The sequence below is a fragment of the Gymnodraco acuticeps genome, unplaced genomic scaffold, assembly GCF_902827175.1.
Source record: "Gymnodraco acuticeps unplaced genomic scaffold, fGymAcu1.1, whole genome shotgun sequence".
Classification (NCBI taxonomy): Eukaryota; Metazoa; Chordata; class Actinopteri; order Perciformes; family Bathydraconidae; genus Gymnodraco; species Gymnodraco acuticeps.
In genome coordinates, this window is record NW_022991515.1 from 40945 (window position 1) to 55129 (window position 14185).

At 41.2% G+C, this 14185-nt stretch overlaps 2 protein-coding genes across 2 annotated transcripts in view; one reads left to right on the forward strand and one right to left on the reverse strand.

Moving 5' to 3' along the window:
* The window catches only part of LOC117533361 (stonustoxin subunit beta-like), a 42771-nt gene extending 31593 nt beyond the window's left edge, over positions 1-11178 (forward strand). Inside the window, 5 exon segments of the mRNA XM_034197057.1 lie at positions 6532-6672; positions 6882-6981; positions 7858-9086; positions 9088-9316; positions 9412-11178. Coding sequence (XP_034052948.1) covers positions 6891-6981; positions 7858-9086; positions 9088-9316; positions 9412-9956 — 2094 coding nt within the window. The 5' untranslated portion in view covers positions 6532-6672; positions 6882-6890 and the 3' untranslated portion in view covers positions 9957-11178.
* LOC117533364 (glutamate receptor ionotropic, delta-1-like) overlaps positions 1-14185 on the reverse strand; it is a 99140-nt gene that overhangs the window by 21418 nt on the left and 63537 nt on the right. The window lies entirely within an intron of this gene.

Sequence of the window (14185 nt, forward strand, 5' to 3'; positions counted from 1 at the left end):
TTCTCCATTCATCACCACACTGTTAGAGAGGACATTCTAATTACCCACACACACACACACACACACACACACACACACACACACACACACACACACACACACACACACACACACACACACACACACACACACACACACACACACACACACACACACACGAGGAGGAAGAACAGTGAGGTTGGGAAGGGAAGAACATTTATAGAGAAGAAGAAAAAAGAGATAATGAATAACGGTGTGTTTGTGAGGAGGCATAATTAAGCCTTTTCTTCCACATCGCCAATGACAGGTGTGACATTTAGTGTGTGTGCGTGTGTGTGTGTGTGTGTGTGTGTGTGTGTGTGTGTGGATGATTGGTTTCTCTCTATTGAATATCCATAAAACACACACACCTGCTCTAACCTTTTACAGGCTGGTAACTAATGGGCAACAAAACAAAGATAGAGGGAAGCAATTCAAAACACACACACACACACACATTTGTGTTTCCTGTACCTGTTAAGACCTTATTTTACAGCCGGTCTCCTAAAAATTACTTTACCAATACAACAAAACTGTCAATTTATTCTCGACGGAGACATCGTTTTCTCCTGGATTAATTTAGTTTTTGGAATTATTGCAAATATGGTTCTCATCAGAGTCTGCTTAGAGAGGACAAGCTAAACTTTACAAAGACCGTTATTCGTCGGTAATCCTGGAGAAAATATGCTTCCCTCAAACCTAATTGAGAAAGCAGTGCAGTTGTTATTCTGCAGGAGAAATTGTTTTTTCTGTTTACTGCTGCTTTTCCAGAGGTCATTTATCAAAATATGTTATTATCCTTCTGCAACGCTTGCAGAGTATACTCTATTTCCAATGATGATTATTAAACTACCTTTTCCCTCTCCTGCTGATGTTCAGGTGTATATCAGTATGTAGTGTCTCTACTTTAAAGAGTCCTCTCCTGCTGATGTTCAGGTGTATATCAGTATGTAGTGTCTCTACTTTAAAGAGTCCTCTCCTGCTGATGTTCAGGTGTATATCAGTATGTAGTGTCTCTACTTTAAAGAGTCCTCTCCTGCTGATGTTCAGGTGTATATCAGTATGTAGTGTCTCTACTTTAAAGAGTCCTCTCCTGCTGATGTTCAGGTGTATATCAGTATGTAGTGTCTCTACTTTAAAGAGTCCTCTCCTGCTGATGTTCAGGTGTATATCAGTATGTAGTCTCTCTACTTTAAAGAGTCCTCTCCTGCTGATGTTCAGGTGTATATCAGTATGTAGTGTCTCTACTTTAAAGAGTCCTCTCCTGCTGATGTTCAGGTGTATATCAGTATGTAGTCTCTCTACTTTAAAGAGTCCTCTCCTGCTGGTGTTCAGGTGTATATCAGTATGTAGTGTCTCTACTTTAAAGAGTCCTCTCCTGCTGATGTTCAGGTGTATATCAGTATGTAGTGTCTCTACTTTAAAGAGTCCTCTCCTGCTGATGTTCAGGTGTATATCAGTATGTAGTGTCTCTACTTTAAGAGTCCTCTCCTGCTGATGTTCAGGTGCATATAGTATGTAGTCTCTACTTTAAAGAGTCCTCTCCTGCTGATGTTCAGGTGTATATCAGTATGTAGGTCTCTACTTTAAAGAGTCCTCTCCTGCTGATGTTCAGGTGTATATCAGTATGTAGTGTCTCTACTTTAAAGAGTCCTCTCCTGCTGATGTTCAGGTGTATATCAGTATGTAGTGTCTCTACTTTAAAGAGTCCTCTCCTGCTGATGTTCAGGTGTATATCAGTATGTAGTGTATCTACTTTAAAGAGTCCTCTCCTGCTGATGTTCAGGTGTATATCAGTATGTAGTGTCTCTACTTTAAAGAGTCCTCTCCTGCTGATGTTCAGGTGTATATCAGTATGTAGTGTCTCTACTTTAAAGAGTCCTCTCCTGCTGATGTTCAGGTGTATATCAGTATGTAGTGTCTCTACTTTAAAGAGTCCTCTCCTGCTGATGTTCAGGTGTATATCAGTATGTGGTGTCTCTACTTTAAAGAGTCCTCTCCTGCTGATGTTCAGGTGTATATCAGTATGTAGTGTCTCTACTTTAAAGAGTCCTCTCCTGCTGATGTTCAGGTGTATATCAGTATGTAGTGTCTCTACTTTAAAGAGTCCTCTCCTGCTGATGTTCAGGTGTATATCAGTATGTAGGTGTCTCTACTTTAAAGAGTCCTCTCCTGCTGATGGTCAGGTGTATATCAGTATGTAGTGTCTCTACTTTAAAGAGTCCTCTCCTGCTGATGTTCAGGGTATATCAGTATGTAGTTTATCTACTTTAAAGAGTCCTCTCCTGCTGATGTTCAGGTGTATATCAGTATGTAGTGTCTCTACTTTAAAGAGTCCTCTCCTGCTGATGTTCAGGTGTATATCAGTATGTAGTGTCTCTACTTTAAAGAGTCCTCTCCTGCTGATGTTCAGGTGTATATATGTACGTAGTGTCTCTACTTTAAAGAGTCCTCTCCTGCTGATGTTCAGGTGTATATCAGTATGTAGTTTATCTACTTTAAAGAGTCCTCTCCTGCTGATGTTCAGGTGTATATCAGTATGTAGTTTATATACTTTAAAGAGTCCTCTCCTGCTGATGTTCATGTGTATATCAGTATGTAGTGTCTCTACTTTAAAGAGTCCTCTCCTGCTGATGTTCAGGTGTATATCAGTATGTAGTGTCTCTACTTTAAAGAGTCCTCTCCTGCTGATGTTCAGGTGTATATCAGTATGTAGAGGTCTCTACTTTAAAGAGTCCTCTCCTGCTGATGTTCAGGTGTATATCAGTATGTAGTGTCTCTACTTTAAAGAGTCCTCTCCTGCTGATGTTCAGGTGTATATCAGTATGTAGTGTCTCTACTTTAAAGAGTCCTCTCCTGCTGATGTTCAGGTGTATATCAGTATGTAGTGTCTCTACTTTAAAGAGTCCTCTCCTGCTGATGTTCAGGTGTATATCAGTATGTAGAGTCTCTACTTTAAAAGAGTCCTCTCCTGCTGATGTTCAAGTGTATATCAGTATGTAGTGTCTCTACTTTAAAGAGTCCTCTCCTGCTGATGTTCAGGTGTATATCAGTATGTAGTGTCTCTACTTTAAAGAGTCCTCTCCTGCTGATGCTCAGGTGTATATCAGTATGTAGTGTCTCTACTTTAAAGAGTCCTCTCCTGCTGATGTTCAGGTGTATATCAGTATGTAGTGTCTCTACTTTAAAGAGTCCTCTCTCCAAGGTCCTTCTTTGTTTTCTGTAATGTAGCAAATGTAGGAAGGAACAGATTTATTCACATCATGTTGTTGTCACAGAAAATATAAACTTATATAAAGCTTAAAAACAGATCAATAAAGTGAAATAACCCTTTGGTTAGCTTTAGTAAAACAAACTGTGAGATTACTAACATTTATGAAATATGCTTTATCTGATATTTGCAGTAGTGGGGTGGGGTTACAAACGCTACATTAATGTAATAGTTAAGTTATTCGTGTAAAATGTATGCATTATAAGAAACTTCAGAGTGTGGATATCCATTGCGTGGCCTTGGCTCGGATCTGCCAGACCTGCTCTGCCCTGATCTGCTTCTAGCTGTTAACGATCTAGCAACCATATCGTTTGTGAGAAGTGTCCAGTGTTCCACATCTAACTTGTTGTGTTCGTATTGAGAGCACCATCCAGGTGCTTATAGTGCATTGTGCCATACATAGGGAAGCACTGATAAACAGCACCTAATTCTGATTCTTACCCTCCATGGTATGTCTGGAAGGCCTGCCAGCTTCACAATCAGCTGCATTGGCTTGATTGTGTTGACATTGAACTGTATTCCAGAAATAACATGTCAACCAGTTTTCTGCTATTTCAGGCGTAGGGTGAAGTGCCAGGGCCAGCATACAATACAATACAGCTTTGTGTGTAAAGCACTTTAAAACCTCCAGACCGAAGTGCTGGAAAGTCAAATAAACAAACAAACATACAAAAAGTAACACAGCTCAGCGCACACACCATAAAACAAGTACAAGTACACACAATAGACACTTTAAAAGCAACACTCTAAAATATGTTAATACGCTAAGGAGAAGAGGTGGGTTTTAAGAAGCGATTTAAAAGCGGCCTGTCTGATGTGCAGGGGCCATGGATGTATAATAAGAACTGGATACAGCGTGGGAGGCGGGGCCTCATTCATTCCTATGAGAGCTGCTCATTGGCGCATGATGATAAAATGGCCCAACTTTTGAGAGAGTGAAACGTCACAGATTACCCGGCATGCCTGAGAAGTACCCGTATGTGCTACTCATAGCGCATGCGCAACTTTAACCAAAATGCTCGTTCACATCAAGCACGTCAATTTGCGTACACGTAACAGCACCGCGCGTTCATGACAGCATGGTAATGGATTGTTGTTATCATGGATTTGATATGAACGAGGCGGCAGTTAGCAGCTAGCGGCTAGCTAGTAATGATCTAGTGATATCCAACAGAGCTTCATTTAGCATGAAATTATTATTGCACTGTATATATATATATTTATATACAGTGCAATAAGCTTCTTAGTGCAATACGAAGCTACAGGGACGTTAATAATGTCGGTAATATTAACTTTATTTAATACAACATTTACGGTACAAGATTTAATCATTCAGCCCATGTAGTATGATAATGAATTACAGCAAACATGTGCAATATATCCATTATTACAGCTCCGTGGGATGGCAGTGAGACGATATGGATCCGTTCTTATTGTGCATCCATGGGTAAAGATAAACGCAACTCACATTGGTTCCTCATACAGCATCTCTGTAAACTACGTGTATTCACTGAATTTCACTCTCTGTCTTTAACGGCTCGTTGTAGCTCCAAAAGCTCCAGCCCCCACCCTGTGAGCACAGTGTGCTCTGATTGGTCGGGACACGTAACATGAACGTGCCGGGCGGCGCGGTCCCGTGGATTAGATGCGCGTTCATAATGCAGAGGGAAATAACTCTCAGAATAACGTTATTAGCACATTTTTACAACTTGAGGAACGAATGTTTTTAATAAGGGCTATACAAGTGTTCATACTGGGTAGTTTATTTAGTTTAAAATAAATTATCCAACGAGTTATTGACCACTCTTTCCCCATGTAAGTCAATGGGAAAAAGTGTTTCCGGGCCTGGCAACCAAACGGAAGTGTAGTACCGCCGTTTGGCCAGCACGAATATTTTCATCTGAGTCCGGCGCACTACCTGGGGGCTTGGCAGGGGCAGATTGTTCCACAGTGTGGGAGCCGCGACAGAGAAGCCACCGCCCCCTCTGAGCTTTGACTGGGGTTGCGTTCCGATAATCCAAAAATCAGCTCCTAAATTCTAACCCTATCTCCTATTCCTTGACCTCTGAGTGAAAGGTCACGGGGTTAAGGGATAGTGGATAGGAGAATTCAAAAGGACTTAGGAGAAGAGACTGCGGTGCTTTAGAGAATCGACTGCACTTTCACTATCCCACGTGTTTCTGATGCGCCAGCAGACGTCCTGAATGTGCGTCTGCTGCTGTGGGGTAACCTATGGAGACTACAGTTCTCTATACAGAGGACTACAACATGGATGTTCAATAAGAACGAGGGACTCCTGTGAACTCATCTAGAGACTCTGTGCTCTGACGCTGTTGCTTTATGCTTTATGAACGTGGACAACAGAGAAACAGATTCTTCAGGACCAAAGCTGGAATTGAAATAAAAAGGAAAGTGAAACTTATGCTCGTCCCCCTCTCCCTCCGGTCCTCATTAATACAAATGATCCCAATACGTATGATTGATGAAAAGATCTTAAATCAATACAGATGTATTTATTATAAACGTTAGTCCTTAACATCTATCTCTGTGTATATCACCATTCAAACATCTTTTAAAAGTTGAACAAACCCCACAGCTCAGTAAAGACTGTGAGATGTTGACTTTATTTGATCATTTCAGTAAAAACTAACGTTCATATTTCTCTCTTTGATTATAATACTGATGAACGTTCAGAACAAAGCACTTTGGCAACTTACCACATACGTTTTAAAAAGCTTAATAAGCACCGTAACTTTCATGATATCATTTCTCCGTCATAATCGGTTGTTTCCGTGAACGGCCGACTGTTGAGTGACGGCAAATGCTGCGGCTGCAATGCATTGTGGGGCAGCATTTTCTCCTCTCCTCTCGGTTAGGGAGGTCCAGTGGTTCCTAAGCTAAAGGAGGTTATAAAGGAAGTTTGAAACCTCCTTTCCTTTCATCTAGAGAATCAGCACTTATCATGGCTGCCAGTGAGGGACTGCCGGGTCATTTCACTCCGTTAGGAAGGTTCCTAAGCTAAATGGACTATTGGAACGCAACCCTGGTTCTGGGCACGTTCAGGAGCAGTTGATCAGCTGACCTGAGAGGGCGATTGGGCGTGTTGACTATCAATCAGTGTCAGGGAGTGTCTCTGCATTCCTAGGTACAAGGGACATTTAGTTGTTCTGTTTATCACATCAGGAATGTGTTTTCTTGCCAAGGCCTGTCACAATAAGAACAGTTTTGGCAGGTGTGTTCAGGTGTGTGACAGGAGCTCAGGGGAGGAGAGTATCTGACAGAATATAAGTCACCTCACAACACCATATTCCAGCAGACTTGAAGCTCCCGCTGGAAGTCAGAAGACCCTCACACAACTCTGCTGATCTACACAACTTCACCAGGTGAGGACTAACAGACTATATATATAGATTTATAATAAAAACTTTACTTTTCTGTGTAAAACAGCAGCTGGATTAGTGTCTGCAGGGAAATACTGCATTACTAAGCACAGTTGAGAGTCAGACTCCAAGTGTTATTAACTCTCAACACTCCTACTCCTTAACAGACGTTTAAATCAGTTTCTGAAGTCTGTGTTGTTTCTTCTCAACAGGTTGGAGAAATGGCCTCAGATCACATTGAAGTTGCTGCTCTGGGACGACCCTTCACCCTAGGGATGCTCTATGATGCCCGGAGAGATACATTGATTCCAGGTAAGACTTCACTTTGTCACAAAACTTTCATCATTTTGTTGTCATGCCATTTTAAATGTTGTGTGTTATGAGAGTTGTTTATTTTCTCTCTTTGTCGTGCATCTGTGTATATCTGGATATGTTTCACTGCTTTTGTCAGTAGATTGTATTTTCTATGCATTTGATCTTAAATCTGTGTTTTTAGCTATTGCCTGCCCAGGGACAATTATGCCTTTCTGACTGACCGTAGAACAAACAAGAATTAAGGATATATCTGAGCATTTTTAACATCTGACCAAAAGGGATTTTTTTTCTGATTAATCTTTTTTCGATAGGAATTCAGAGAAAAAAGTCAGGCTTCTGATGCTATCAGATTTTTGAACTTTTTTTTTTAATTAAGTGTTCTAAATTTAAAGAATGCTTGAAAGGATTAGGGATTGGGATTTGTTTTTCTTTCTCAGAAGATCTTTAAACTCAGAACAAAAAAGAAACATCACTTTTGGTTAGATCTCCTCTGAGGAGGACTCTTCAGGATTCTGATTTTTTTCCTCAGAATTCAGATTTTAAAGAATGCTAGAGTACGGAAGAGTGTGAAACGTTTTTTGAGATCTGACCAAAAGTGCGTTTGTTTTGGGTTCTGTGGTTAAACTAAGAATTTTAAGAAAAAAGTCAGGTTACTGAGATTTTCCGATTATTATAATAATAATAACTTTAATCTCAGCACGAAAAAAAAATCGTGCGTACTGTAGAATTCTTTAGTTTTAGAATACTGACCTTACATTCAGAATTATAAGAAGAAAAAAAAAAGTTTTTCTTTTTCTTAGAATAACTTTAATCTTAGAACTCAAATAAAAACTGCTTTCATGCTTATTTATGTCTTTGTTTATGTTTATTTAGGTCTCACATTATGGAATCCTGAAACTCTAAAAGTAAAACAAACCCGTCAGCAGGGCAGTACTTTTGTAATGTCTGCATCTGACTCCACTGAATCAAAGTCCACTTTGCTGGATATTGATGCTTCTCTGAAGGCCAGTTTCATGAGTGGACTGATAAAAGTTGGAGGATCTGCCAAATATCTGAATGATGAGAAGAAATTCAAGAATCAGAGCAGAGTGACCTGTCAGTACAAAGCTACCACCAACTTCCAACAGTTGTCAGTGACTCAACTCAAAGTGATGAGCCAAGAACAAAGAGATCTCATCAAGAATGGCTTGGCGACTCATGTAGTCACAGGCATCCTGTATGGGGCAAATGCCTTCTTCGTGTTTGACAGTGAGAAGTTAGAAGCCAGCCAGGTTCAGAAGACAGAGGGCAGCATGCAAGCTGTGATAAAGATGATTCCTTCTTTAAATATTGAGGGGAAAGTTAAACTCAAGCTGACGGCTGCAGAGAAAGCCCTGACTGAGAAATTATCCTGCGAATTCCACGGAGACTTCATTCTTGAAAGCAACCCAGCAACATTTCAAGCTGCAGTGCAGACCTATGTAGAACTTCCACATCTACTGGGAACAGATGGAGAGAAAGCTGTGCCAGTGAAGGTCTGGCTGATGCCACTGAAACTGTTTGAACCTGCAGCTACTGGGGTAAGGACAGATATCAGCATCGAGTTAGTGAGGAAGGCGCAGGAAGCTCTGGAGGAGTTAAGGGAGGCAAAAATGAGATGCAACGATTCTCTGCAAGACAAAGTGGTAGAGAGTTTCCCAGAGGTCCGAAAAGACCTAAGCACTTTCCAAAATCTGTGTGGTTATTATAAAACCAACCTCCAGCAAGCCATGGCAGAGAAACTTCCCTCCATCCGTGAAGGAAAGGAAAAGGAGAGCTCACTGGAAAAAGTCTTTGAAGACAGGCACAAGTCACCCTTCAACCATGAAAAACTAAACAAGTGGCTGGATCACAAAGAGAGAGAACTCAACATCATCAAGTCCTTTGTCGACACCATGGAGGGAGTAAAGATCGTCCTGAACCAGAAGGAGCTGGACAGAGAGGTCCTTGCTTCAGGTGTAGAAGATGTTCTGTGCTTTGTTTTCACCTCCATGCGTAAGGGTGATAGCTACCTTGATGAGATGGCTGACTTCTTGAAATCACCCAAGTTAGGAAGTACCCATGAAGAGGAGTGGTACTACTCCGATGAAGCTTCTGAACACAATGAGAGAAAAAGCCACATTTCTCCAGGGTGCTTCCAAAGGGCTGAAGAACAACAGCAAATTCTGTTTCCTCATAACGGCCAAAACCAATCCCAAATACAAAGGAGCAAGCATCTACCACTACAAGAAAGGCCAGCCGGTCAATGAAGACTTTCAACGTCCAAAGCCTCCTTCTGTGGAGACCATCAAACACAAGAGAGATCTGATCTGGTGTAAGTCAGGCTTTTTTAAGTAAAAGATATGAGTTCTCCAGCAGTTTGACCATCAAAGTTACTGATAAGATATTTTGTTATGTTTTCTCCATCAGATGCCTGTGATCTCCACCTGGACCCAAACACTGCCCACAAAAAACTCACTCTGTCTCACGGAAACAAAAAGGCAACATATGGAAAAGATCAGAAATATCCTTCTCACCCACATCGGTTTGGAAAACAGCGACAGGTGTTGTGCAAAGAGAGGTTATCTGGGTGCCATTACTGGGAGGTCGAGTGGAGCACCAGTGGCAAGGAGTCTGTTTTTGCAGCTGTTACATACAAGGGAGCTGACGGAAATAAAAGTGACACGAAAAGGTTTGGGCAAGATTCAAAATCCTGGTGTTTCGGCAAAGAAAACCATATTAGGGCATACCATGACTCAAAGAGGGTGTTGGATGCAACTCATCTCCCTGGTGACTTCAGTAGATTCGGGGTGTATCTGGACTGGCCTGCTGGCACTTTGTCCTTCTACAGAGTCTCCTCTAACACACTGACTCACCTGTACACCTTTCGCACCAAATTCACTGATCCTCTTGTCCCAGGCCTCTTTGCTTATCATAATTCCAACTATGCCTACCTGTGTCCAGTTGAATTGTAAATGAACTGGATTTAAAAGCGCTCTTCCAGTCTTTACGACCCATCAAAGCGCTTTTACATTGGCAGCCATTCACACACATTCATAGAGGCAGAGGCTGTCACACACCTGCTCATAGCCTAACGTTCACACACATCTACACACATCCCAATATAACTTACACCTGCTACTCAAAATCAAAAATGCATTCAAAGAGGGACAGGGAAATGTTTTATTATTGCTTTCAACAATTGAGCTTGTATGATTGAGTATTCTGGGGAGTGGTCTTCACTGTACTCTGGTTAGAGTTCCCATTCATTAACATTGTGTGCAGTTATTGTCTGGTATGAAGCGGGTACACCTGTTGAACACCTGAGAGGTCAACATGTCCCAACTCCTCCCACTAAGGCAATGATGAAGAACTCTTAGCTTCTTGGTCGCTCTAACGTTTGAAATGCAACCTAACATCCCATTCTAACTTTAACGTGCTCCACAGAATCAAACATTCATTCAAACCCAGAGCGACCAGAACAAACGAGGATATTAAAAAGTGACTTGTTTATCAGTAAATGTTGATTTCATCATCTTCTCAAACTGTTTGAAGTCGATGCTTTACGAACAGTTGAACATATTTCTTCATAGGAACTTTCTATCGTAGTAACATATACTCAAGCATTATATATCCGGCAATCGCTCTGTCAAAACTGATGTTGAAATACAATATAAACATAATGGGGAACAATAGTTGCTTTTTCTGTTGAATTTATGCTCATTATTTTAGGACTTAAGGTACTTCAAGAGCCGATTGCTTTTGCTTTGTCTTTTTTTAAAGCGAGTTATATTTAGAGAACACAAGAGGAGTCTTTTCTCTCATGAAACCGGTGTGGGTGGGTTTCTCTGAGGTCAAGATTAGACATGCTTTATCAACATTAGAATGATGACATATGAAATCATAGTTTAAGTCAAAGACAAAGAATATCTGTTTTGTTAAATGTATCATTTTGATTATGTTGGGAATATCCTATCGCTTATTTCAGCATTTGTTTATTTCCTTCTTTATGCAGAACTCACAGCTCATGAAGAAAAATGCAGAACTTGTTTTGTTTGAGAGAATCACTGTTAACACCATGTAGTTGGAAATATTGCTGATGGTTATAAAGATGAAGCAACATCAGATTCCTGTAACACTTCAACATCTGGATATGTTCACTCTGTGCTTTAATAAAGAGACCTGACTTTACTCTGAGGGCCAGTTGTTGTTATTTATTGTATTCTGGAAGAAGTGTCTCATCCACTATATTCTGACTAACGGGGTCAAATCAAAGAATTGTGGCAAGTCCTTCACATTCATTGTATACTGGTAAATGTCCCTTCAGTGTATGCCTCTTGATCAGATACAAATGAGGGTTATCCGTTGCATTTACCTTTTTTGGTTCAAATGTCAAGCTTTGTCCGAGGTGGGAGAAGTCCTGCTACTAACTGAAGTATTAGGGACTTTTTTAGAACATTTAATTATCCAGAAATCTTTTATATTGTTTATATCTGATGTTCAGGTGTATATCAGTATGTAGTGTCTCTACTTTAAAGAGTCCTCTCCTGCTGATGTTCAGGTGTATATCAGTATGTAGTGTCTCTACTTTAAAGAGTCCTCTCCTGCTGATGTTCAGGTGTATATCAGTATGTAGTGTTACAAACGCTACATTAATGTAATAGTTCAGTTATTCGTGTAAAATGTTTGAATGCTGATCTGTCATATATCTTCTTTGATGATCTGCAGTTTGACAAGTTACTCAGTTATGCATTTGTTTCTCTGAACCGGTCTGAATGTCTTTGTTCCAGCTGCTTGTGTTTCTGCCTCCCGACTCTGAAGCAGCTCTGCAGGGATGCTGCATTCCTAACAACGCACACCTGGCGTACATTACCTTCAGCATCAGAAGGGAAAGGCCCTTCTTTGTTTTCTGTCTTCGTTCACTTCCTTGTTCCTCGAGTTTGTTTTTGACCTTTAATTTAAGGCCTTTTTAATTTAATGTTTAGATAGAAAACGAGGGAACACTTTAATCTAGTGCATTCACGCATTGGTTGGTCAAGTTGAATACATAAGAGTCTCCAACAAACATGAATTCCTTCATCAGAGTTGCAGAGTGTGGATATCCATTGCGTGGCCTTGGCTCGGATCTGCCAGACCTGCTCTGCCCTGATCTGCTTCTAGCTGTTAACGAGCTAGCAACCATATCGTTTGTGAGAAGTGTCCAGTGTTCCACATCTAACTTGTTGTGTTCGTATTGAGAGCACCATCCAGGTGCTTATAGTGCTTTGTGCCATACATAGGGAAGCACTGATAAACAGCACCTAATTCTGATTCTTACCCTCCATGGTATGTCTGGAAGGCCTGCCAGCTTCACAATCAGCTGCATTGGCTTGATTGTGTTGACATTGAACTGTATTCCAGAAATAACATGTCAACCAGTTTTCTGCTATTTCAGGCGTAGGGTGAAGTGCCAGGGCCAGCATACAATACAATACAGCTTTGTGTGTAAAGCACTTTAAAACCTCCAGACCGAAGTGCTGGAAAGTCAAATAAACAAACAAACATACAAAAAGTAACACAGCTCAGCGCACACACCATAAAACAAGTACAAGTACAAACAATAGACACTTTAAAAGCAACACTCTAAAATATGTTAATACGCTAAGGAGAAGAGGTGGGTTTTAAGAAGCGATTTAAAAGCGGCCTGTCTGATGTGCAGGGGCCATGGATGTATAATAAGAACTGGATACAGCGTGGGAGGCGGGGCCTCATTCATTCCTATGAGAGCTGCTCATTGGCGCATGATGATAAAATGGCCCAACTTTTGAGAGAACGAAACGTCACAGATTACCCGGCATGCCTGAGAAGTACCCGTATGTGCTACTCATAGAGCATGCGCAACTTTAACCAAAATGCTCGTTCACATCAAGCACGTCAATTTGCGTACACGTAACAGCACCGCGCGTTCATGACAGCATGGTAATGGATTGTTGTTATCATGGATTTGATATGAACGAGGCGGCAGTTAGCAGCTAGCGGCTAGCTAGTAATGATCTAGTGATATCCAACAGAGCTTCATTTAGCATGAAATTATTATTGCACTGTATATATATATATTTATATACAGTGCAATAAGCTTCTTAGTGCAATACGAAGCTACAGGGACGTTAATAATGTCGGCAATATTAACTTTATTTAATACAACATTTACGGTACAAGATTTAATCATTCAGCCCATGTAGTATGATAATGAATTACAGCAAACATGTGCAATATATCCATTATTACAGCTCCGTGGGATGGCAGTGAGACGATATGGATCCGTTCTTATTGTGCATCCATGGGTAAAGATAAACGCAACTCACATTGGTTCCTCACAGCATTTCTGTAAACTACGTGTATTCACTGAATTTCACTCTCTGCCTTTAACGGCTCGTTGTAGCTCCAAAAGCTCCAGCCCCACCCTGTGAGCACAGTGTGCTCTGATTGGTCGGGACACGTAACATGAACGTGCCGGGCGGCGCGGTCCCGTGGATTAGATGCGCGTTCATAATGCAGAGGGAAATAACTCTCAGAATAACGTTATTAGCACATTTTTACAACTTGAGGAACGAATGTTTTTAATAAGGGCTATACAAGTGTTCATACTGGGTAGTTTATTTAGTTTAAAAAAAATTATCCAACGAGTTACAGACCACTCTTTCCCCATGTAAGTCAATGGGAAAAAGTGTTTCCGGGCCTGGCAACCAAACGGAAGTGTAGTACCGCCGTTTGGCCAGCACGAATATTTTCATCTGAGTCCGGCGCACTACCTGGGGGCTTGGCAGGGGCAGATTGTTCCACAGTGTGGGAGCCGCGACAGAGAAGCCACCGCCCCCTCTGAGCTTTGACTGGGGTTGCGTTCCGATAATCCAAAAATCAGCTCCTAAATTCTAACCCTATCTCCTATTCCTTGACCTCTGAGTGAAAGGTCACGGGGTTAAGGGATAGTGGATAGGAGAATTCAAAAGGACTTAGGAGAAGAGACTGCGGTGCTTTAGAGAAGAGACTGCACTTTCACTATCCCACGTGTTTCTGATGCGCCAGCGGACGTCCTGAATGTGCGTCTGCTGCTGTGGGGTAACCATGGAAACTACAGTTCTCTATACAGCGGACTACAACATGGATGTTCAATAAGAACGAGGGACTCCTGTGAACTCATCTAGAGACTCTGTGCTCTGATGCT